Source organism: Balaenoptera ricei, chromosome 10 (assembly GCF_028023285.1).
Source record: "Balaenoptera ricei isolate mBalRic1 chromosome 10, mBalRic1.hap2, whole genome shotgun sequence".
NCBI classification, from domain to species: Eukaryota; Metazoa; Chordata; class Mammalia; order Artiodactyla; family Balaenopteridae; genus Balaenoptera; species Balaenoptera ricei.
The window spans coordinates 26,425,223-26,449,108 of NC_082648.1; the positions used below are offsets into that span (position 1 = coordinate 26,425,223).

The following is a 23,886-nucleotide window of genomic DNA, read 5'->3' on the forward strand; positions in this document are numbered from 1 at the left end:
GGTGTTCAAAACCTGGTGCACGAGTTTGGAAGGAGAAACTGATGCCATTCCCACTGTATCTGCTCCACTCTGCCCATTTCTCTCCATCCACCTTGCAACCATGGTCCCCCTATGCACTCACCCAGTGTGCCCTTTTTGGTTAACACAGGAACACACTGCTATGGGCCTCTCTTACTGACCAGGAGAGAGGTCTTTGATTAGGCTGACTCAGTAACTGTTAAGTTGAGCCATTGTATTTCTCATTGGAAATGAATAACTTGGCATTCTATTTTATACATTTCTGTCTTTGAGCTTTGTTAGTGAATTAGTATCTGCGTCCTTTTAACTTAGGGCTGCTAATTAAAGATTCCTAATTAGCAAAAGTGAAAGACAAACCTCTTGGGCCTGTCTGGAGGGGCTATCAGAAGGCCAGGTGATACCTGTCTCCATGATACTACCTTGTTCTTTTCCATTGAAATGTCTTCGTGCATAAAATGGACTCTGCTCCTAGCACTCTTTCCTGCCCATGGACACCGCCCTCAGTCCTAATTGAGGATTAGAACTAAATGTGGCTGTTTTTCCACTTTATCTCCAAAAGCTGCTCTGATTTTATCTCTAAGTTATTCTTGTCCTATAAAAAGTAAAATGCTCCCAACTGATTAACTCTACTGTAATTTAGTGGTTGCATCAAATTCCCAAGAGTGTTTGTCCTTGGGCATAATTTTTATACGACTAAGTAGTTATGAGTGTCTATGTGCGTGCATGGTTGCTTGGCTTCCAATGAGATGCTTGTACAATGTGATAACCTTGTGCCATATGTTGGGCAAATATCTTGGCTGTAATTCACAGGCAATTGACACATTAATAGGTCCTCTGCCATTCTCATTGTGGAGACTCTGTGCTAGTGACCTTTGTCTACCATGGATATGACAGAGGGACAGGATTAGCTCACTGATGCTCGGAACACAGTTGACAAGGGATTTCATGAAAACAAAGCCAAACAAACAAGGCAGCTTCCACAGGCACCTGGCTGAAAAAATTAAAGTTGATTGAATCCTCTATTACAATGATAGAAAAGGAGGTAAAATATGCCTTTCCTAATGAGTTTCTTTACAATCATTAACTGTTTAAGACTTGCTCTTCCAGGAAAGCAGCAACTTTGCAAGACACCTTCTACTGGGTCTGGGCCCCAGAGGTATTGTTCACACTTCTGGCAAGCAGAGTCACTGGACAACATTGCTTCCAAGCCAGTGCTGGCAAAGAACCTGACACTCTCTTCCCCTTGGCCTGCCCTGGCTACTGAGTGGCCACGTGGGGATGGACTCAGTGCGGGAGAAATTAAATGTGCCCAGAAGGAAAAAAACTGAATTAAAGTAACAGTCTAAAAAGGACCATGAAAATAGACAAAATAAGTACAGATTCTATGTGAAAGAAGAAAAAAAAATAGCACCAAGGTTTACTAATAAACTTGGCATGAATAAATACTGTACCATCGGATTTAACATTATTTATGGATCTTTCATTTGCTGAGTTGGCATTACCAGCAAGCATGAGGCACTCAAATGCAAAAGTACACAGGAAAAGCCATTTTCACTCTGTAAAAATGAGCACATACAAGATTACACAAGTGCCCTGTGAAACGGTGAAAAGTCTGCATAGTGTGGTTTTAATGGTCACACCTGTCCACACAGAAATCCACACCAACCTGCCATTGTGCTCACCTCCACTGAGAATGTCTACCAACAGTGTCCCTCGACAAAGACAGCAATGTCAGTTCCAGACGAATAGGGTTAAAATACACTGGGATTTAACTATTACCTGGGGCTGAAAGGAGTAACTAAGGTTAGCTTTTACCCATTAGTACACTGTGGTTGGCCAGAGAATTAGCTACTCCTCTTGGTAGTTATGGGATTGATATTTGATTTCTGTGTGGGATCAGGGTGCCCACCCCGAACAGGAAGTGACCAAGGGTCAGAGAGAATAGAATAAACAAAGCATGTGAAATAGCAAAAGAGGTTCAGAGAGGCAGCGTGCATGGTAAGAATACTCACTTAACAAGCTCCAGAAAACTGTTATTACTGCCACTTCCTAAACTGTACAATTTTTCAGCAAACTACCTACATTTTGTGGGCTTCAGTTTCCTCATCTGTAAAACTGGGGTCATAATACCACTGTCATAGGACCGTTGTCAAAATTAAACTAGGTATATGTGTAAACACAGACATATGAGACACAGTATGCCCTTGAAAATACAAACTTCCCAACTGCTTCGCTACAGGATAAGCTGAAATTGTGAAGGGGAGCAGGGTAGGGCGACCAATGGAGCATGTAAGGAGCTTCTGAAGTGCGGCCAAAGTCGGAGGCCACTGCTTTAACTGATTAATACTAGACTTCTTTCATGTAACTATTATTATCAGTGCTAGACCTCAACAGGGGCTTTTGGCAAACTTTTTCTGTAAAGGGTCAGATAGTATATATTTTAAGCTTTGCAGCTCATGCTCTGTCTCAACTACTCATCCCAGCAGAGCAGAAAGGCATCCACAGACAATACAAAAAAGAATGAGTTTTACAGTGTTCCAATAAAACTTTATTTTTGGACACTTATATTTGAATTTCATGTAATTTTCACGTGTCACGAAATACTATTCTCCTTTTTTAAAAATAAATTTATTTATCTTATTTATTTATTTTTGGCTGTGTTGGGTCTTCGTTGCTGCACGCGGGCTTTCTTTAGTTGCAGCGAGCGGGGGCTACTCTCCATTGTGGTGCGTGGGCTTCTCATTGTGGTGGCTTGTCTTGTTGCAGAGCACGGGCTCTAGGCGTGCAGGCTTCAGTAGTTGTGGCACACGGGCTCAGTAGTTGTGGCGCACGGGCTTAGTTGCTCCGCGGCATGTGGGATCCTCCCAGACCAGGGATCGAACCCGTGTCGCTTGCATTGGCAGGTGGATTCTTAACCACTGCGCCACCAGGGAAGTCCCACTATTCTCCTTTCGATTTGATTTTTTCCAACTATTTAAAACTATGAAAACAATTCTTAGCTCATGGGTCATACAAAACCAGGTGACAGGGCTGGATTTGGCCTGTGGGCTGAAATTTGCTAACCCCCGTTTCTGGACACTGAATTATTTTCTTTATATTCGTTACCTCCTTTAATTCAAATATCAATCTGATGAGCTAATGTTAGGAAGGGAACTTATTTTATGGAAAAGAAAATTGACCTTGGGATCAGCTGGGTGACCTTGGCAATTTTCTTAACGTTTCTCTACCTCAGCTTCCTCATCTACCTTGTAAGCTTGGTACAGAATTAAATGAGTTCTGACACATAAAACACTCAGAACACTGCTTAACACATGGTAAGCGCCTCATAAATATTAACTGTTACATCCTCAAGCATTAAAAACTCTTCTCCAACATGATATTTAATGACGGCATAGCATTCCATGTAGATTTTCATGATTTACTTACCAAAGTCTCTAATGTTGGACTTTTAATTTGTCCTTTATTTTGTTTCCTCAAAAGGAACTCATAATTACTTTGTAGAAAAAATTTGAAGTGGAGATAAGGGGACTTCCCTGGCGGTCCAGTGGTTAAGACTCTGTGCTCCCAGTGCAGGGGGCCCGGGTTCGATCCCTGGTTGGGGAACTAAGATCCCACAAACTGCAACTAAGCCTGCACGCTGAAACTACTGAGCCCACATGTTCTAGAGTCCTCGCGCTGCAACTAGAGAAGCCGGTGCGCCACAACAAAGACCCAGTGCAGCCAAAATACATACATAAATAAAGTGGAGATAAGAAAAATAAAAATTGCTCGTAATTCCATTATGCAGAGATTATAACTGCTATTATAATGTTATGATGTATGTTTTTCCAGGTTTATTTTTATCTTCAAACAAAGCTGGAGGAATTCCCTGGCAGTCCAGTGGTTAGGACTCTGCGCTTTCACTGCCAAGGGCCCGGGTTAGATCCCTGGTTGGGGAACTAAGATCCCACAAGCCTCGCAGCCAATAAATAAATAAATAAATAAATAAATAAATAAATAAACAAACAAACAAACAAAGCTGGGGTTACACTGTACATACTGTTTTATAACATGAATTTTCACTTATCATGATAGTGAAGGGCTTCATGACCTCTAAGATCCTGATCTTGAACTCCTGGACTCTGATTTCTATTATCCTAGTTTAACATGTGCCTTCCCACTTCTCACACCTATTCCCATAAGGGAGACTGGGCTGACCATCTGGTCTTCTTGGCATTATATTTCTTACTGTGAAACTACAAATTGGCAGCTGGTTTCACACATCAGTCTCTTAGGAGTTTAGTTACTGTTAGCTCCCACTGTGAGCCTGAGTGATTACCTCCAAAACAGCAAAATAGGGAGTTTGGGGATCTTCAAAGCTGAGAACCTTGGGCATTATGACCTAAATAAAGTCACGCAGTCCTGTCTGAGCAGCCAGTCAAACCCTGTCAGCCTCCTTCTCTGACATCTTTATTTTGCTTTCTTTAAGTGCCTTACCAATGATTATACATGATGACTAGTATTTATCATTTTAAATGGCAAACAACTCTAAGTGGCTCTGGTGGAGAGCAAGTTCAGACGTAGTTGCTAGAGACTAGCTGAAAGTAGATGCCCCTTTGGAGTATTATTTGAAATGCTCACTTTATACAAAAATGCCAAATTACCTCTCCCACTGTTAAAATATCTTGTTATACTTCTCCTTCCTGTTTATGTTATCAAGGAAGTACGTATGTAGACTTCAGAACTCAAATTTTGATCTGTTTTTGACTAAACCTAGGTTCACCACACTATGGTAAATTTTCACATTGTTGAGAGAAAGTTGAATTGTTACAGTGAATTTTCTGTGGATATAGAAGCTTCTACAGTTGATTTAAATATCTAAAACTCTCAACACGATGTGTCTTCTGATCACACATGAAGTCAGGCACTGGCACACACTAGACCATGAACTGGACTGATCTGAAAAGACTACTGACTTGCTATCTTACCCCCTGTGTCTACTCTGGGCAATGAAAAGAAAGTCGGATGCATTTAATTTTTGAAGTCAAGTGTTTATTGATCTGGAAATCGAGTCTGTATACCTGCTGCTGATGGCACAGTGTAGGCAGCACGTGAGCCACTGTGTTTTGTGTGCTCTGAGTGATGTGGGCATTTCCCTTTCACCTGTGACAGGGCCAAAGCAGAGGCACAGAGGCCTGAATACAAACACGAGAAACACCTTACCACCTGGGAGTCGGCGGCAGGTTCAGGCACATCCCTTCCTCAGGCATTTGAGCAGCTCTTTCTACAGCATTGCCCCGAACGGCAGATGGAAGAGTCAGATTAAAAACCAGTGAAACAGTGGTCCCCTAACCTCTTAACCTTCTCCTACTCCACCTCCTGACAAAAAACCAAACCAAAAACCTAAAGAGGCACTTTGTCGGCTAGACATCAACCATCTTCTTTAGCTTTATATATTTCCAAGGAAAAATTACAAGGATTGTTAAAGTCATTTTAAAACACACAAGAAGCAACTATTGAACACTTACTACTACAATGCCATGCATTGTCACATTCGTGGTTTTTTAAAATTAATCTCAGAACGGGGGAAACAGCTTATTAGCAGACCCCGCCCCAGAGGATGAGGCCTAGGTGGCCGGTAACACGAGCAGGGTAAATATCATAAATGGTAGAACTCAGATTTGAAAGCAGATCTGCGCCCTCAGACCCATGTCCTTCCCACGATCACACTACCACACATCTAGAGCAGAACCTTCTTAGCCACAGAGAGCAGCTAGCAGAAAGCCACTGCAGGAGGAAGGGCCCAGAGGAAAACTGCTGGGAGTGTCCAGTGGGGCAGCGGACAGAAGCACACGCCATGCGTGCAGTGTTATTTAGAAGCTTTTTTTCTTAAATATACAGAGATGTGTTCATACCCAGGCGTGTCTCTCAAACATTCATTCATCCAGCTTGGGCACAATAGGGATGCTGGCAGATTGGCAGTGGGGGTTCGTGGTACAGCCAGCACAGGGTAACAGGGGGGCCCCCCCGGGAAGACAATCTAGCCAAGAGCAGGAGCCCAAAGGACAGTGTGATACCTGCGCAGAGGCAGGTGCTGGGCTCCAGGAACCGTATTGCGAGCTCAGGGTTAGGTCTGAGATAGTGAGTGACCTGTGGGTCGGATCACCAGAAAATGAAAGCAGCAGGAGTACTTTGGGCTAGTGGGTTTTTTGTTTCGTTTTGTTTTGTTTCGCTTTTTGCAGGGACTCCCCACGACGTGCTGGAACAAACAGTGTAACAGTTGGGTTGGCTGGAGGAACTGAGCGGCTCTCCCTCCTCACCTGCCATTCAGAAACCCCGCAAAAGTGTAGCCTGAGGGTGTGTGTGAAGAAGCAAGGAGTGACTCCTCTCTCCCCACGAGGAGAGGGCGGTGCACGCACAGTGGCCGGGTGTGTGCGCCCGGGTCGGGGAGGGCGGCAGGCTTGGCTCTGAATGCCTGAGCCTCTTCCTGGAGCTGCAGCTCTGCTTGGGGGCGACTGCTGTCATACTGTAGGTGTGCAAAGGTGCGGCCAGAGCAGGGTGGGATTCAGTCTTGAGAAGGTGAAAGGGACTTCTTCTTTCTTTTTTTAATAACTTTATTTATTTATTTATTTTTGGCTGCGTTGGGTCTTCCTTACTGCGCCCGGGCTTTCTCTAGTTGCGGTAAGCGGGGGGCTACTCTTCGTTGTGGTGCGCCGGCTTCTCATTGCGGTGGCTTCTCTTGTTGCGGAGCACGGCCACCAGGCACAGGGGCTTCAGTAGTTGTGGCACACAGGCTCAGTAGTTGTGGCTCACGGGCCTAGTTGCTCCGCGGCATGTGGGATCTTCCCGGACCAGGGCTCGAACCCGTATCCCCTGCATTGGCAGGTGGATTCTTAACCACTGCGCCACCAGGGAAGTCCCTGGGCTTTTTCTTTCTTTTCCCCAAAGAGCCTGCAGTCTGGGGGCGGAGATCTGGACAAATCCCTAATTCTACTACTAAGGGCTAAGTACTGAGCATGACTGGTGGAAATCGGAAGTCAGGAGGACCCTGAAGTTGGTGTGGAGGAGGGGCAGGGGTCCAGAGGTGGTACTGGTTATCTATTTCTGCGTAACAAATTAACAAAAAGGTGGAGCTGCTTAAACCAACAGACGGTGATTAACTCACAGTTTCTTTGGGTCAGAAATCAAGGTGTGGCTTAGCCGGGGGCCTCCAGGCTGAAGGGCTTTCGTGGGGTGGCAGTTTTGCCATTAGCCGAGGCTGCCCTCCTGTCTGAACGCTCAACTGGTGTCGGACCTGGTTCCGAGCTCGCTCCTGCGGTTGCTGACAGGAGTCAGTTCCTCACAGGCTGCTGGCTGGAGGCCTCCCCTCTGTTCCTGGTCACGTGGCCCCATCCCAGGGTGTTCGCAACAGGGCAGCTGGCTTCCTGCAGAGCAGGTGAGTGGGGGGGAGGGCCCCCAGAAAGGAGCCACAGTCTTTGCGGAGCTGATGTCACTCCCGCCATACTCTGTTCTCCAGAATCACATCAGGAAACACACTCAAGGGCATGAATACCAGGAGGCGGGGATCAGCGGGGCCATCTTAAAGGCTGCCTGTCAGAGTGTCCAAGCTGAGACCTGAAGAGTGAGGAGTTGGCTGAGCACAAGGGGAGGGGCGGGAGGGAGTGTCTGGCGGGTTGGGCTGCAGCTGTAACTCTGTGGCTGTGCGGAGAGCGGCTCCCGTGGGTGGAGACGTGTGCTAGAGAGACCAGCAGGGCCCAGAGGGCGTAAGACCTTTTAACCCAGATTTGTGAAGGTGGACTTTACCCTGGAGGGAGGGAGACCTTCAAGCTGGAGGCTAAAATTTAAGATCTGACCTTAGAAAGATGACGGTGCTGTGGGGAGAACGGATTGGAGGGAGTAAGAGAGAAAGAGGAAGGCCATTGGGGGATTTTGAACTAAGGTAGTGACTGAAGGAGTCTAGAGATACGAAGGAGTTGGACTGACGGTCGCCACCTTCTAGAACACAAGTTCAGCAGGGTCTCTGGTATCCCCAACCTTCTGGCTTGAATAACTTGGGAGAGCCTTTCTCTGAGATATGAAACACAGAGGACAAACATGGCTAGGAACTCAATATTTGAGAAACAGTGGGTCTGAGGTGCTTCGTGGGACATCCGAGAGTAGACGCTCTGTAGGCAGTTGAAATGAGGGCATCTGCAGAGCTTCCCACAGAAATAGTGAGAGATGCAGATTAGAGAACAGTAAGCACCCAGGTGCCGATCGTGAGAGTGGATAATACGGCCACCAGAGGTTCCGGGACACCCTGAGCAGCAACAGTGCTTTGAAAGACAGTACAAGAAGAGAGGCCAATTGTCATGCACGAAAGAAAGCCCAAAATATGCTGCCAGGGAGGAAAACCAGCAGTCACGGGAACCAGAAAGAACACGGGGTATAAGAGTGTCAAGTAAGGACTGCAGAGCCCAGTGAGCTGAAGCCTGGGGCAGGTGGGGAGAGAGGTGAAAAGGAATGTTTTCCAGAAATACGAAGTATTATTTAATATTTTAGAAGTTAAAGCTGCCATTTCCAAATTCCATTAAAAGACAAACAAAATAGATAAGCATTTAGACATCAGTTCCCCAAAGTTGGTCTTTGTAGCGGCAACTTGAAAAAATCACCCAGGAGGCTTTTCAAAAATACAAGTTCCAGTGTATGTCCCAACCCTATAAAATTAGTCTCCCAAAATGGAGGCAGGGGCAACTGACATTTTTTTTAAAGCAGCCAAGTGATTTTTGAAGTGTGACAGGCTTTGAAATCACTTATTTAAACCTCTAAGAACTACTGCTTGATATTTGGCTTAAGCCCTTTCAGAAGAATTAAAGTGACAGAAAAATTCATAGTTTGCTGAGCTGTGAGAGGCTGATTGTTAAATTTAAGGCTTTAATAGGAAATTTAAAGCAATCAAGAAAATAAACTCCCCCACGAAGTTAAAAAACAACAACTCAAAAACACATCTTGTATGTTTATTATCAAGAAAATGCTAATGACGGCAATTAGGACTATAAATTTAGTTGAGAGTAAATGAGAGCTAGGCTAGTAAATAAAACTGTCTGTAAACATTTCTAAAATAGTTATCCTCCTTGGTGTGGTTTGTAAAAGAACCCAGTGGATATCTGAAGAGCTGGGGACCAGTTCCTGGCTCTGACTGAGTGGGAAGTCCTCATGGTTTCATAAACCAAGAAAAGCCCCCCAGCTCACAGTTGCCTCTTCTCTGGGAAAACCCCGAAGCTCTCTTCTCGGCACTCCTGGACCAGCCTGGGCTGCACCCCGGCCTCCACGTCCTTACCGCTTTCCTTTGCCCCTTGGCAGTTTACCTGGGAGCCTCAGAAGTCCATTAAAAGCCCTTTCCGGGTCCTCGGGGACCCCTGGCCTTGTAAGCTCCACAACCAAACAGCAGCCTGTCACATACAAAGTCTCCAGAGTCCCCCTCGGGCCCCTCCAGGCTGGCAGCAGACCCTCAGGGACTTACCTCCCTTCCTCTGGAAATATATTTCAAAGTTCACCGCTCATCCCTCCCCTTTCTCCAGGACTTTAAGTTGAAATAGTTTTCCCATTTCTACTTTCTCTTGCTGTCCTTAATGAAAAACCTTATACTGGTTTTTCATTTGTTTTATACCATTAACTCCTCATCAGGAAATGAAAGTAACAAACAGAGGGAGGCTAGGAAATCACAGCTCCCCCTCCCTGGTTCAGTGGAAGCCTCTCTAGAAAGGCTCAGATGTTTACATCTTCAGGTCAAATTGCTCCAAACAATAGGTGCCCTTAGGTTTACCCTCACTGGGCAGAATGTGCCTAGTTTCACTGGTCTCCTACCCCACACAGGATTTCTCTGGGCTCCTTAGAATGTTTCTTTAAAATCAGTTGAATCCCAAACTTATTAGTCCACAAAGAAATGCAAATAAAATATTATTCTTGTTCTATCAAGATGGCAAAAAAAATTAAAATGAAGTTTGATAATACCCAGTTTGAGCCAGCGTGCTGGGAAGCTGACTCATTCTTGCATCGCTGGAGGGGTTCAGAATCGAGAGCCTTCTGTACTGTACTGAAGGGTAAATGTGGGCGTACTCTTCACAGTAATCCCACTTTTAGGAAAATATCCTAAGGAAATAATCAAGAGATGCAGTCAAGGATTTAGGAACAAAGAATATGCACGGCAAAGCCATAATTGAGAAAAACTGGAAAGGACTTACGTGCCTCCCAGGTGGGGCTATTTCCACAAATCCTCCTGCATCTCTATGGTGCATGGGGCGCATCCAGCCTTGCGGTCGTCCAGGTGGCAAATGTTTATTAGGTACCTACTTTGCATTAGGCACTTGCCTGGGTAAACAAAACAGGAAAGTTCCTAGCCGCCCCCGCCGGAAGATGCACTCACTAAAATTCCTAATCTCGTAAAACAAGTCTAAGATCGTTCACATTGTGCTTTTTGAGGGGAAGCAGGGTACACACTGTATCACCCCTCACTCTCTCATCCCCTGCCATAAGCAGTTACCAAATCCGAATATTTTTTCCTCCAGTGGCTCTCCCTAGACGACCTCTTCATTCCTTTTCAAAAGCAGATCCTAAGGCTCAGAGGTAACCTGATAATAGCAGAAAGAACACCCACATGGAAGTCTTCCGATTGGTTTCTAATTCCAGGAAGTTGCCGACTTTGGGCAAATCACGTCACCTCTGGACTGTTTCTAATCAGAATAAAGAAAGAAAGGGCTGGACCCATCTTTCAGGTTCTCGGAGTCCAATAATCTCTGACTCTGTGACAGAAACATCCGTAGATGAGGGAGTCTTACGCCGCGGCTAGAGGGAGGGGGAGGTGGTGAACCCCTTGAGGATCTGCGCACCTCTGTCCGGGGAGTTCCAGGACAGGGAAAAGGCAAGGGGCCGTGTAGCTAGAAGGAGGGCAACAGTACAGAAGCTGACGGGCCTGTGGCTGGTGGGGAGGCCGGGCAGTGGCACAGGCTCGGCCCCAGGCCAGTTCCCTACACGCTGCCCTCCTTCCCCTGGGCCGACTCCAGGCCCACCGCGTTGGTAAGCAGGCAACGCCCTTCCTTCGAGTTGCTATTTCATAGTAATAAATAACAGCTAATAATTATTGGGTGCTTCCAGGTTCAAAACAGTGTGTAGTCAATTGAGTTACCTCACAACAAAAGTATGAGGTTCATTCTGCTGTTCCTGTTCTTCTTAGCGCAAAACATAGGCTTAGGAAGGTTACAAAACTTACAGGAAGTCGCTTGGCTAGTCCCCAGGTCCAGGGCTCTTCACCTGCATACTGGCCAGTCTTCCTCTTTTCCTGAAAAGGCAGTGGGACAGTCTCCCATTTTACCCCCTCTTTCCTGCTGCAGAAGACAGGAACTCGGGTCATTATGGTGGTAAGGGTTTATTGATTACCAACTGGGAGACTGAAATAAATAAACAGGGTTGCCTAAGTTTACGGATGGTCTTAGAATCTACTGGGGCCTCCTGTTTCCATTTAGAGCCCCCTTCCTCCAGCCCTCGTCCTCCACAGCGCCCTTCCCTGTCAGGTCAGGGTGAAGGGTCAGCTCTGAAGGGGCCGTCAGGAAGGAACAATCCTCGTCCTTTCCTCAAAGGGAGAGAGAAATTTGCAACTCAGAGGAGCTCAGATCTTGACACCCAGTTTGGACTTTGATCCTTGCAGTTAAGATCTGCTCTGAGAAATTTCCTGTGACCTGTTGAGGTTCGCTGCTACAAAGCAATAAGGAGTTTTGACATTAAGGGCTACTTAATTCAGGAATCTAAAAAGGAGGTTTAGTGTCAGGGTCCTATGAGCTCCTTGAAATTGTACAGGTGTGTATGTGCACAGGTGCATTTTTCTGGGGAGAGTGTTCATAGCTCTCCTTGGATTCTCAGAGGGGCTTACAGCTGCCCATAGGTTAACAATTTCAAGTGACAAGCGGGTGTTGCTAAGGCGGGGACAGTGGGCAAATCTGGTGGGAGTGGAAAAGGGAGAATGGAAGGTGGGGGAGGGGTATTCAGGTAAGACTTCACAAAGAGGCAGGATTCTGGGATTGGGGGTTGGGGGAGCTAACATTTCTTGTGCTCTTACTGTGCGCCAGACATTGTTCTAGACTAAAATTTACAAGGATTAGTTCATTCTTATAACAGCCTTATGAGGTAAATAAGATTATTGTTCTGGCTTTGTAGATTCATTCATTTAATAAATATTTACTGAGCACTATGTATCAGGCACTGTTCCCAGAGCTGGGGCTACAGCAGTTAACAAAACAGTCAAAAATGCCTCCTCTGTGGAACTTACATTCCTGTGGGGAGACAGATGAGGAAACCAGGTTCCCAGAGACTTAAGTGACAAACAAGGGTCTTCAGCTAGTTAAGCAGTAGAGATTTGAACCCAGGCAGTATGGCACCAGAAGCTTTTGTTTTGTTTTGTTTTTTTTAAGGAATGTATAATAACTTTAAACAATTGAAAACTTAAATTTTCTGTGCAACAAAAAATACCAAAAATTAAAAGGAAAGTGAGAAAATATTGATATCGTATAGAGCAAAGAATAGCTCAAAAATGTTTTTAAACTATAAATCAAAGCCAAAACAGACATTAAAAATGAATGGGCAAAGATTACTAAAATAACTCAGAAGAGGAAATATACACGATCAATAATGTTAAATACTGGCTTCCTGAATTAACGTCAAACATTCTGTTTATTGCTTGCACAGTAAGGAAGAGCTTTACCTTGACAGAGTCTTAGTAACCTGTCAGAGGGCAAAGGGTGGAGTCTGGATATTTACTCAGGTTTTGGAAACTGGTCTAGGGCAGACCTTTGCATGGGGAAAGGGGGCTTGGTTAGGTTTGGGTAGGACCATGATCTAATAGTTTGGGATTAACTGACACAGCCATGCAAGGATTTTAAGGAAGGGAGTTTAAAGAATCACAACAGCATGCCAGGTAGAAACCTAGAAGCAAAAATGCAAGTTGGTTTTCTTTGAAGGAGTGTATAACTGTGACTGCAGTCGTGTGCCTGCAGTTCTTCATGCTAGGCACTTGTTGGGTTTATCTAGATTTACCTGACCTGCTTCCGATCTTTAGCATAGATGTCTTTAGTGCTTGTGGATAAACAGGTGATGGTGCTAAGAAGCCCATAGAATGAGGTAGAAGGGAATGATTGGTAAATCAAGTTATTGGGTTTTCCCTTTTTTTTTTTTTAAACCCCATTTTAATTACAGTGTGTGTATTCTCAACTTTTCAGTTAGATTTTTAAAAATCCTTGAGGTGTTATTGACATTCAACAAATTTCACTTACTTAAAAGTATGCAATTTTGCTAAGTTTTGACATGAGTTATGTACTCGTGAAACTATCACCACAATTAAAATTATGAATATATCTGTTACTTCCAAAGTTTCCTTGGGCCTCTGTCAAACTCCCCTCAGCTGCCATCTCCAAGCAGCAACTGATTTGTCTTCTGTAACTATAGATTATTTGCATTTTTGGTTTGATTTTATACAAATGGAACCCTATAGTATGCATTCATTTTTTGCCTGGCTTTTTTTACTCAGAATAATTGTTTTTAGATGCATTCATGTTGCTTCATGTATTAATAGCTTACTCCTTTTTATTGCTGAATAGTATTCCATTGTATGGATATATCACAAATTATTTATCCACTCATCTGTTGATGCCAATTGGGTTGATTCCAGTTTTTGGCTATTACAAATAAAACTGTGATTAACATTCATGTGTAAGTATTTGTGTAGACATATACATATGCTTTTATTTCTCTTCAGTATTTAATTACCTAAAGAATGGCTGGATCATGTGGTAGGTATATGTCAAAGTTATTATTATTATTATTTTTTGGCCACAGCTTGCAGCATCTTACTTCCCCAACCAGGGATCGAACCTGTGCCCCCTGCAGTGGAAGTGCGGACTCTTAACCACTGGACTGCCAGAGAAGTCCCACAAAGAGTGTACATTTGGGCAGAGACTACTTAGTCTGGGGCTTCGCAGATTTGTTCTCGTCTCCTTTCAGGCCAAAGGCCTTTGCCACAAATATGTTCCACTAGATCCTTGGTTAGGCCAAGAAGCATACAAACTTGATTTCTTTCTTCGTATTTATTGGAGCCGGAGGTACTGGAGCAGCACTGTATGTCTTGTATCTGGCACTGCTCAGTCATTTGGAACAGAAAGAATAACCCAGAACCCAGAAGAAATTGAATCCCAGTGATCAATATATGTTCTACTCAGTGAATGTGGATTACAGCAAACTGAAAAAAGAAGGTCCAGACTTCTAAATGAAATGTTTGACTATAAAGCTGCTTAGAATGAAGGTCTTCCAGGGCTTCCCTGGTGGCGCAGTGGTTGAGAATCTGCCTGCTAATGCAGGGGACACGGGTTCGAGCCCTGGTCTGGGAAGATCCCACATGCCACGGAGTAGCTGGGCCCGTGAGCCACAACTACTGAGCCTGCGCGTCTGGAGCCTGTGCCCCGCAACGGGAGGGGCCGCGATAGTGAAAGGCCCGCGCACCGCGATGAAGAGCGGTCCCCGCACCGCGATGAAGAGTGGCCCCCGCTTGCCGCAACTGGAGAAAGCCCTCGCACGAACCGAAGACCCAACACAGCCAATAAATAAATAAATAAATAAATAAAAGTAGTTATAAAAAAAATTAAAAAAAAAAAAAAAAAAAAAAAAAAAAAAGAATGAAGGTCTTCCAGAAGTTATCTGTAAAATTTTCTATTTAACCAGGAAGTATTTGCCCTCTACATACATGAAATCACGTTGGTGTATTGTGTTGGTGTTTACACTGATTAATAAATGTCTGAAACTTGAAAAAAAAAAAGCATACGTACATTCTTAATTTTTGTTAAGTCTAATTTATCAATATTTTAAATATTTATTTATTATTATTATTTTTAAATTTTTGGCTGCATTGGGTCTTAGTTGCAGCACACGGGATCTTCATTGTGGCATGCAGGATCTTTCGTTGTGGTGCGTGGGCTTCTCTCTAGTTGTGGTGCACGGACTTCTCTCTAGTTGTGGCCTATAGGTTTTCTCTCTCTAGTTGTGGTGCGTGGGCTCCAAGAGCGCGTGGGCTCTGTAGCTGTGGTACGTGAGCTCCAGAGCGTGTAGGCTCTGTAGTTTGTGGCATGCGGGCTCTCTAGCTGAGGCACACGGGCTCAGTAGTTGTGGCGGGCGGGCTTACTTGCCCTGCGGCATGTGGGATCTTAGTTCCCCGACCAGGGATTGAACTGGCGTCCCCTGCATTGAAAGGCAGATTCTTTACCACTGGACCACCAGGGAAGTCTCGATCAATGTTTTTTAAGGACTGTACCTTTCTTCATATCTCAGAAATCTTTGCCTAACCCAAGATCATTTACCATGTGTTTTCTTTCGAAGTTTTCTAATTTTAGGATTTACATTTATATCTATGATTCATTTTGAGTTGATTTTTGTATATGGTGGGAGGTGTGGATCAAAGTTCATTTCTTTTACATGTAGCTATTCAATTGTTCCAGGACCATTCACTGAAAAGACTATCCTCTTTGTCACTTAATAACCCTTGAACTTTGTTGAGCAATTGACCATATATGTTTGGGTCTATTACCAGACTCTTTGTTCTGTTCAATTGATCTATTTGTCTGACTTTACCTCAATTTCCCCACACTGTATTTATTAATCACTGTAGCTTTAGTGTAAGTATTGAAATCAGGTAATGTAAGTCCTCCAAGTTTGTTTATCTTTTTCCAAGTTATTTAGGCTCTTCTAGGGCTTTTGCATTTCTATATTAATTTTAGGATCAATTTGTTAAGTTCTACGGAAAAGACTGCTGGGAGTTTGAATGGGATTGCACTGACTCTATAGATCAATTTGGGGAGAACTGACATCTTAATAATATTGAATCTTCTGACCTAGGACCACACTATATTTCTCCATGTATTTAGGACTTCTTTAGTTTCCCTCAGTAGTTTTCAGTGAGCAAGTCTTGCACATTTTTTGTCAAACTTATCCCCAAGTATTTCAGATTTGCCTTGTAATACTATTGCATATAGAAATACAACTGATTTTTGTAGATTGACTCTATATCCTGCAACCTTGATAACCTCACTTATTAGCATCAGTAAGTTTTTAGTAAATTCCATAGGATTTTCTACATGGACCATCATGTCATCTGTGAATAAAGACAGTTTTACTTCTTTCTTTTCAAACTTTATGCCTTTTTTTTCTTGTCTTATTGCACTGACTAGAAACTATAGTACAATGTTGAATAGAAGTATTAAGAGTGGATATCCATGCCTTGTTCTTGATCTTATGGGGGAAGCACTCAGCATTTCCCCATAAAGGATGATGTTAGCTGTAGGTTTTTTGCAGATGACTTTCAGTATTTTCTGATCCATGAACACAGTATATCTGAGGTGAGGAAGTCCACTGAGTTTTTGGTTTTCTTTTCTAAACCATGAATGAACATTAGAATTTGTCAAAAAACTTTTGTGTTTATTGGGATGAGCATATAAATTGTTTTTATTTTTTAATCTGTAACTGTGGTGAATTATATTGCTTGACTGAATGCTAAACCAACCTTGCTCTCCTTGATAGACCCCAATTAGTCATGACATACCATTTTTATCACTGGATTTGAATTACTAATATTTTGTTAAGAATTTTTACATCTACATTCATGAGAGTTCTTGGTCTGTATTTTTCTTTTCTTGTAATTTCTTTGTCTGCTATAGGTATCAGGGTAATGCTGGCTCATGGGATGAGTTGGGAAGTATTACCTTGTTGTGGGCTGAATTGTGTCCTCTCAGAATTCATATGTTGAGGTCCTAACCCCCAGTACCTCAGAATGTGACTGTATTTGGAGGTAGGGTCTTCAAAGAGGTAAGTTAAAAAGAAGTCATTAGGGTTGGCCCTCATCCAATATGACTGGTGTCCTTATAAGAGGAAGAAATTAGGACCCAGACATGCACTGAGAGAAGACCATATAAAGACAGAGGTAAGACGGCCATCTATAAGCCAAGGGAAAGGCCTCAGAAGAAACATCCTGCTGACACCTTGATCTCAGACTTCTAGCCTTCAGAATAGTGAGAAAATAGATTTCTGTGGTTTAAGCCAACCAGTCTTCGTTACAGCAGCCTTAGCAACTAACACATACTTCATCCATTTTCTGGAAGACTTTGATTAGAATTTTCATTATTTCTTCCTTAAATTTTTGATAGAATTCACCAGTGGACGGCTTCCCTGGCACCCTCTCCAGTGGTTTCCCAGCAAGTTCTGGGCTATGCCACCTCTCCATGGATGTTCCCCTGGTGCCTGACAGCAGATTCCAAACAAGTGGCACTGGTGCAGCATCTCAGTAAACTTCTTTACCATCCGGTGGGCCATGGCTGTGCCCTCTTAATAAAGTCTGACTCTCAGCCCAAGGGGGAGGGGGCTTTTTTAGGTTTGCCTTGCCTCAGCCCTAGGGTTAGTGGCTGCTTCCTATATATGCTATTCTTGTATTCTTTAGAGTTCTTTTCATTGCTTAATAGCAAATAGTCCATAATTCCAATTTCTTATTACAGTAGTCTGTGATGGTTACTTTTATGTATCAACTTGGCTGGGCCATGGAGCCCAGATATTTATCAAACATTATTCTGGATGTTTCTGTGAAGGTGTTTTTTGGATAAGACTAACATTTACATTGGTGGTCTTTGAGTAAAGCAGATTACCCTCCATAATGTATCCTATCAGTTGAAGGCCTTAGTAGAGCAAGAAGGCATTCTGCCAGTCAACCCTCTTTGAACTTGAACTACAACTCTTTCCCTGGGTCTCCAGCCCGCCAGCCTACCCTGCAGATTTTGGATTTACCAAGGCTCTACAATTGTGTGAGCCAATTCCTTAAAATAAATCTCTATATATACATATACATACACACACACATCCTGTCAGTTCTGTTTCTCTGGAGAATTCTCACATAGTTCTATACATTAAACTACCCCTCTTCAAATTGCTGTGTGATTTCTGTCTCTTGATTTGGACCCTGACAAACACACCATTATTTTCCCCTGAACTCTGAATCCATATGTGCAGCTGTCTATCAGCATCTTTACTTGGATGTCTATCAGGCATGCCAAACTTACTGCCAAAAGTAAGCTCTTGATGTTCCTCCTGCAAACTTGTTTCTCTTATGCTTTTTCCAATTTTTGCTAAAGACAACTCCATTTTCAGTGAGGCTTTCCCTGGCTAACCCATTTACAATTGCAGTCCATCTCTAAGCAGTCCCAGCTATACTTTCAATCCTTCTTCTTTGCTTGTTGTTATTATCTAACTACTATATGTATTACCTATTTGTCATGTTTATTGTGTAACTCCTCCATTAGAATATAAATTCCATGATAGCAGGAATTTGATGTATGTGTATGTTTAAACTGCTTTATGTCCATAACCTAAAGTAATGCTTAACATACAGTGGGTAATCAATGAATCTCTGCCTTTCATTTTTGCTGCGGACTAAAAAGCTATTTTTGAGTGTTTTGTTTAAATACTACCCTTTCCCCAGTTCATACATACATTCTACATTTTCTTCAAAAATTTTTGTTTTGCCTTTTACATTTAGGTTGTTAAGCCAAGAATTAATTGATCTTTCTGTATGGTGTGAGGTAGGGTTTTTTTTTTTTTTTAACCCCTTTTAGATAACCAGTTGCCCAGCAGGCTATATTTCTACTACATAATGGTTTTATGTAGTTTTATCTCTCATAATGGTTTTATCCCTCTACTTTCTGGAGTCACTTGCCCTGTGAACTGCTCAGTATTAAGGTTCTACAAAAATGAAGCAAAACAAAGTATCAACCCCACAGTTTTATTTGTAAAGAATGAAGCATGAAAAGTCATATTTAAATGTACTCCAAAACCTGAAAAACCCACATCAGTTTCTCTGATACATATGTTAAAGTGCTTGATATCACAATACTCTTTAAATTTTAAGTATGCTCAGATGAGAAAAAAAATCCAGTTCTGATGCATTTTGTTAACAATACAAAGAAAACAATATAATTTAAATGCAGAAATGCTCATTTAAAAAAAAGATACACAGGGTACATTTATACATGGTTCAAGTGTAACATAGAGAATTCTTTTTATAAGTTTAACACCCTCATTTGATTGACAACAGGAACTCTTACCACACCTCTCTACTTTTAACAAGATCTGTCTAGTGTTTGGAATAAAGGCTGGGCCACATGTAAATACATTTAGGTAATTGGGTCAAGCGTGATTCCCTCCCACATAACCCAAGGATACCCTGGATTCCTTCAAATGAGGAGAGTGTTTTTGATGATTTTTTTTCACTCTGGTATTAATTGCTCAATGTGATAACTTTCTGGAGCCAATCTTTATTTTGTCCTTGAGAGGACAATCAGGTCTAGTAAGATCTGAAAGGATGAGGTTCTCCTTGGATTACTCTGATCTCACTCCATCGGTACCCTCTTCAAAAAGCTTGGAAATCAGTTTGATTCAAGAGATTTATAAATGTATTTTAATAGGAATAAGAGACCTAGTAGCTTATTATTTGTTTCTGTCTCCTTTTACACTAAAAGGTAATGTAACAAATACTTACATAAGAAACACGGACTTCAAATGACATGGATGACTTGGAAATAGGATTGATTCACTTTACAAAAGTAGAGAAGATCTCAAGACTCCATTCTCAATCAGTGAAGGTGTGTTAATACTGAAATGTAAATAGCTACGGTTCAGATTGTCCTTTCGAATGGTGAAAAAGATAGACTAGTTTCTGTAAACCTCACAGAGAAAATACTCACAGTTCTCAAAATGAAAATCTACTGAAAAAATCATAATTCTTAGCAGAAAGAAGCTATTTCATCATTAAGAGTTACACTTCCAATGCTGTCAAATAAATATTTCCCTGGGGAATCTGAGGTCCTTGTCTGTTGCCTCATGTTTCAAAATATCTCAGAGATGTCAACATTTACTACACATGGACTGTTATGTATAGCCTCTATCCCTCTTTTACTTACATTTACATACTACAGTGCTTTATTGCCAAAAAAAGGAAATATGAGCAATTCAGTATTTCCCCTGTATCATTCATATAGTGTGACAGAAGTTCATTAAAATGATTTCTTAAAAAGCCATGTTAAAGTAAATACCACAGTGTTACAAAAGGTACAAAATGTGTGAAATATTTAAAACAAATTTTAGAGGGAAATTATAAACTTTTGCAAGCTTTAGGTTCTTCTATCAAATTCTTGCCCCCAGTGGGAAAAAGGGTGGAGAAGGTTGGGAAGCCTTCCTTTTGTTCTCAGTAGCCCATTTTTCCCCACTGAGAACCCTATTTTATACTACTCCACACTGAGCCTCAGTCATTTTTAAGGCGCTGGTGAGCCCCCAGACAGGGCACAGCTTCAGGGTCTCACACATAACACCAATGTCGGTGTAATGCCACTATGTCACCAAGGTTGATATTAGGAGTTTCAGGACATTTGAAAAACACTTGGAAGATAAATGTTTCAAGAGATAATATTTTTGGCAATTTAATTTTAAAACAATTTCTTCTTAAGCTATTATTATGTGAAAATACTAATTATGATTCCAGGCATTACTTTTAATTTATTTTGAGGAAAAAAAAGTCAATTACAAAATTGATTTTTATGTACTTTAACTTTGAAGTGTGATGATAAAGCAATATACTAATTTAGAGTATTAACAGGAAAAAAAATAAAGTGTTAACAGAGCAGAAAGTATACCTCTGAATGACTTTCAAAAGTCAGCTTAGAAGGCTATGTACATTTATTCTAAGGATTCTGCTACTGTCCTGCTCAAAATATTTTGATATTGGCTCAAAGACAGTTATAAGCCATGTAAGAACTAAGTCTTATTTCTTTAGAATTGTGTTACTGGAAAGTTACTCTTATGTGACTCCAAACTTTGCTTAAGTATCCTTTTCATTCATCAACTTGTAACCTAAGGACTTTTTGTTGTTTCCAAATATTAAATTTCTTTTGAAAGGCCACCATTTCCCACCACTGGCAGTATTCAAAAGAATGGGCTGTAGGTCATTCAGGCAGCTCATAAGAAGGTCCCCAGCTGTCTGGAGCACTGGCTTTATCACTGGCATACATATATGGACTCCCAAGGTGACCACTCTAAAGGGCCTAGTAGCATTCTAGAGGATGTGTCAGTTCTGGTGTGATTCCTTCTTTTGAAATTGGTCGTTTCGCTACTGTAGTCAGACAACAGAAAGTGGGATGAAACTTTAGGTATAACTCTTTGGGCAGGTATTACTTTTTAAAGTAATGGTTTTATTCACAGGTCCGAAATCCAATTTTGCTCCTAGTTTTTTTTTTTTTTTTGGCTGCGCCGTGAGGCTTGTGGGATCTTAGTTCCCTGACCAGGGATCAAACCCGGGCCCTTGGCAGTGAGAGCACGGAGGCCTAACCACTGGACCGCCAGAGAATTCCTGCTCCTACTTTTTATAATAGGTGTAATTCTCTATAACTTAAGGACAACTTGTTAAAATGAATATTAATCCCTGTGCTACCTATATAGGTGGATGAATAAACAACCAAGGGGAGAAAGGCTATTAATATGAATGCCTTGAAGGCCAGTCTCATGCAGCCTGGTGTAATAAAAAACATGAATTCTAGACTCTGTGTTGTCACTGCCCAGGTGTGCGGGTAAGTATTTAATCTCTCTGACCCTTAAGTGTTCCCATCTGTAAAATGAGAAGGCTAGACTAGATGACTCAATTCTAGCCTGCTAACCTAAGCCATCTCTCTGTTTGCCCAGAATGTGTCACAAGCATGGCCTTTGGAAAAGGTAACAAGAACAAAATCCGGGATTGGATCACGCTATGGTTTCTCATCATTGAAACAGTAAGTGCCTAGTGTGAAACTGGTGCTGGATGGCTCCCATAACAGACTTTCCATGTCCCTGGAACAGCCATATCACTGTGGACAAACTTTAGCTGTAGGCAAACAAATTTCTGGTCCACCCAGGTCACCCAGAACCATCTTCTTAAACCCTTTCCACGGGTTTCTAAATGCTGCCTTCAACTCTCCCTACCCTCCTCAAGTACTCAGTCTCGTATTAAAAGCGCGTGTGCCTTGGCTGAATACAGTGTTTGATAAAGGGAGTGAGGCACTTGTTTCATTAGTTTCTTCTTCCAGGAAAAAAGGTAAACAACGCTATTGGCTAAAGCCTGGACCCTCAGATTACACAAGGGTCCTGAGAGGCCATGGCTTTGTTTCTCAGCCACAACTGGGAATAAAATCTGGAGCTCTGCTGAGGCAATTTCCCTGCTAACAAGATGCAAATGCCTAATTAGACTTACAGGACTGACCGTAAGATGAAGACTTAAGGTAACGAGCTAATACCAAATTTATTTAACTGCCTTAAAAAATACCAAACTGGAAAGTTACTCACAATGTTTGGTCTTCTAAAACTGTTGCCTCTTGTTTTGCTTCCATTTTGTCAGTACTGGCCTGTACCTTCTCTGGGCCAGTTGTTTTACATTTTCACCCCTGCTTACAAAAGAACATAAAGCTTGCCCTGAAACACCCAGAAAGGGTTCATTCTTTCTCTCTTCTTCTGTTATTTGCATTATCATGGTCAACAAATACTTTCACAAAAACATTCCAAGCCACACAGAGCCCTCCTCCTTCTTAAACATTCTTTCCATTTCCTGAGGGGGGATGGGCACCGGGCGAGGGGAGGCGGGTGATTGGAACCAAACAAAGACAGTGTTTGTGGTTATCCTTAAGAGGTAAGGGACCACTGCAGGGTTGAGATGGCCAAATTAAAAGTACAGAATCAAACTGCTGTTTGCAGTTCTTAAGACCATGAGGCCAACACTCTGAAATTCACATCTCCCCAAAGTACCTCAAATAACAAGAATAAAAATGCCAAGAATGAAGTTAGTCTAGGCTAATCTTTCCAAAGTGTAAAGAAGTTATAATCCCACAAGTTAACACACTTCTCAGGGCTTTGTGTGTTCTCTTTCCAGTTTAGCCAAGCTCCTGGGGTACAGTATTTAAAATATTTGAATCATATCTTGTGCTGACGGAAAAATTTTTCCAAAAGACTGGAAAAGTGGCTCAATTCAAACGTATGAAACCATGTGAAACTTAAAAGCTATAAGTGAGGGCTACTATCCCCTACAGTAGGTAAAGCTGTTTACATTCACAATACAAAGGATCAGACACCAGGACGGCTGGTTACGACATAACAATGCATTCTGAGTTCCTTTGTGATACCTGGAGGAAAAAAAAAGCCCCACTCGGTTGCACTGTATTTACATGTTTACTGGCTTCTTCCTGACTAGCACCACTCTTTCTCCTCTCCCCCCCAACTCCCAATACTTTTAAGCTACTTATTTTAAGTCACAGGAATATTCAATCTAAGAAAAGTTATCTTATTAGAGTAATATAATTTCTCAAAGAAGAGAGCATATTTACACACATCTAACACATGAAAATACTCTATTTTATACTAAATTCCAGGTTCAAATGAACTACAATACAGCATTTTACCTTGTCTGTAGTGTCAGGATTGTTCAAATTGGGGGATACGGTGTGTTGCCCCCTGCAGTGACTCACTACCTTGTCAGACAAGTCCAAATCGGTCCCCATCGTTGGGGAAGGTTCAGGAACAAGGGGTCTGGACTGAGAGTTTCTAGCTAATTGGGTTACACATCCACTCCTTTGATGAGTGAGCCTTCTAAGACTATGGTGAAGTCCTGGATGGTCTGCAGAATGCGGATGAGGGAGTTGACGGTCATGCGATCTCGCAGGAGGGCGCTCTCCTCGTACATTCGGGTGATGGCAGGACACTCGGCTAACAGTGGAATCCACTGTGGGAGCAGGCGATCCCTACAGACCCAAACAGAAACAAGTC

General features: G+C 42.4%; 1 protein-coding gene, 1 long non-coding RNA gene and 1 pseudogene across 5 annotated transcripts in view; 1 reads left to right on the forward strand and 2 right to left on the reverse strand.

Annotated features, from left to right (window-relative positions):
* Positions 1-9,923: 9,923 nt before the first annotated feature.
* LOC132372471 (uncharacterized) lies at positions 9,924-10,570 on the reverse strand. The gene is made up of 2 exons (XR_009505196.1): positions 10,221-10,570; positions 9,924-10,128 (listed from the first exon to the last, which is right to left on the reverse strand). It is a non-coding gene; the product is annotated as an uncharacterized LOC132372471 (long non-coding RNA).
* A 3,477-nt stretch (positions 10,571-14,047) lies between these two features.
* Positions 14,048-14,758, forward strand: LOC132373088 (cytochrome c oxidase subunit NDUFA4-like; annotated as a pseudogene).
* Positions 14,759-18,835: 4,077 nt separating this feature from the next.
* The window catches only part of DENND5B (DENN domain containing 5B), a 214,622-nt gene continuing 209,571 nt past the window's right edge, over positions 18,836-23,886 (reverse strand). For 3 of the 4 annotated variants that reach the window (XM_059935599.1, XM_059935600.1, XM_059935598.1), the window contains one exon: positions 21,261-23,861. In XM_059935599.1, the coding sequence (XP_059791582.1) occupies positions 23,678-23,861 (184 nt within the window). In that variant the 3' untranslated portion in view covers positions 21,261-23,677. Of the gene's footprint in view, positions 19,703-21,260; positions 23,862-23,886 lie in introns of those variants that run through there. The other variant, XR_009505338.1, reaches the window with a different exon arrangement.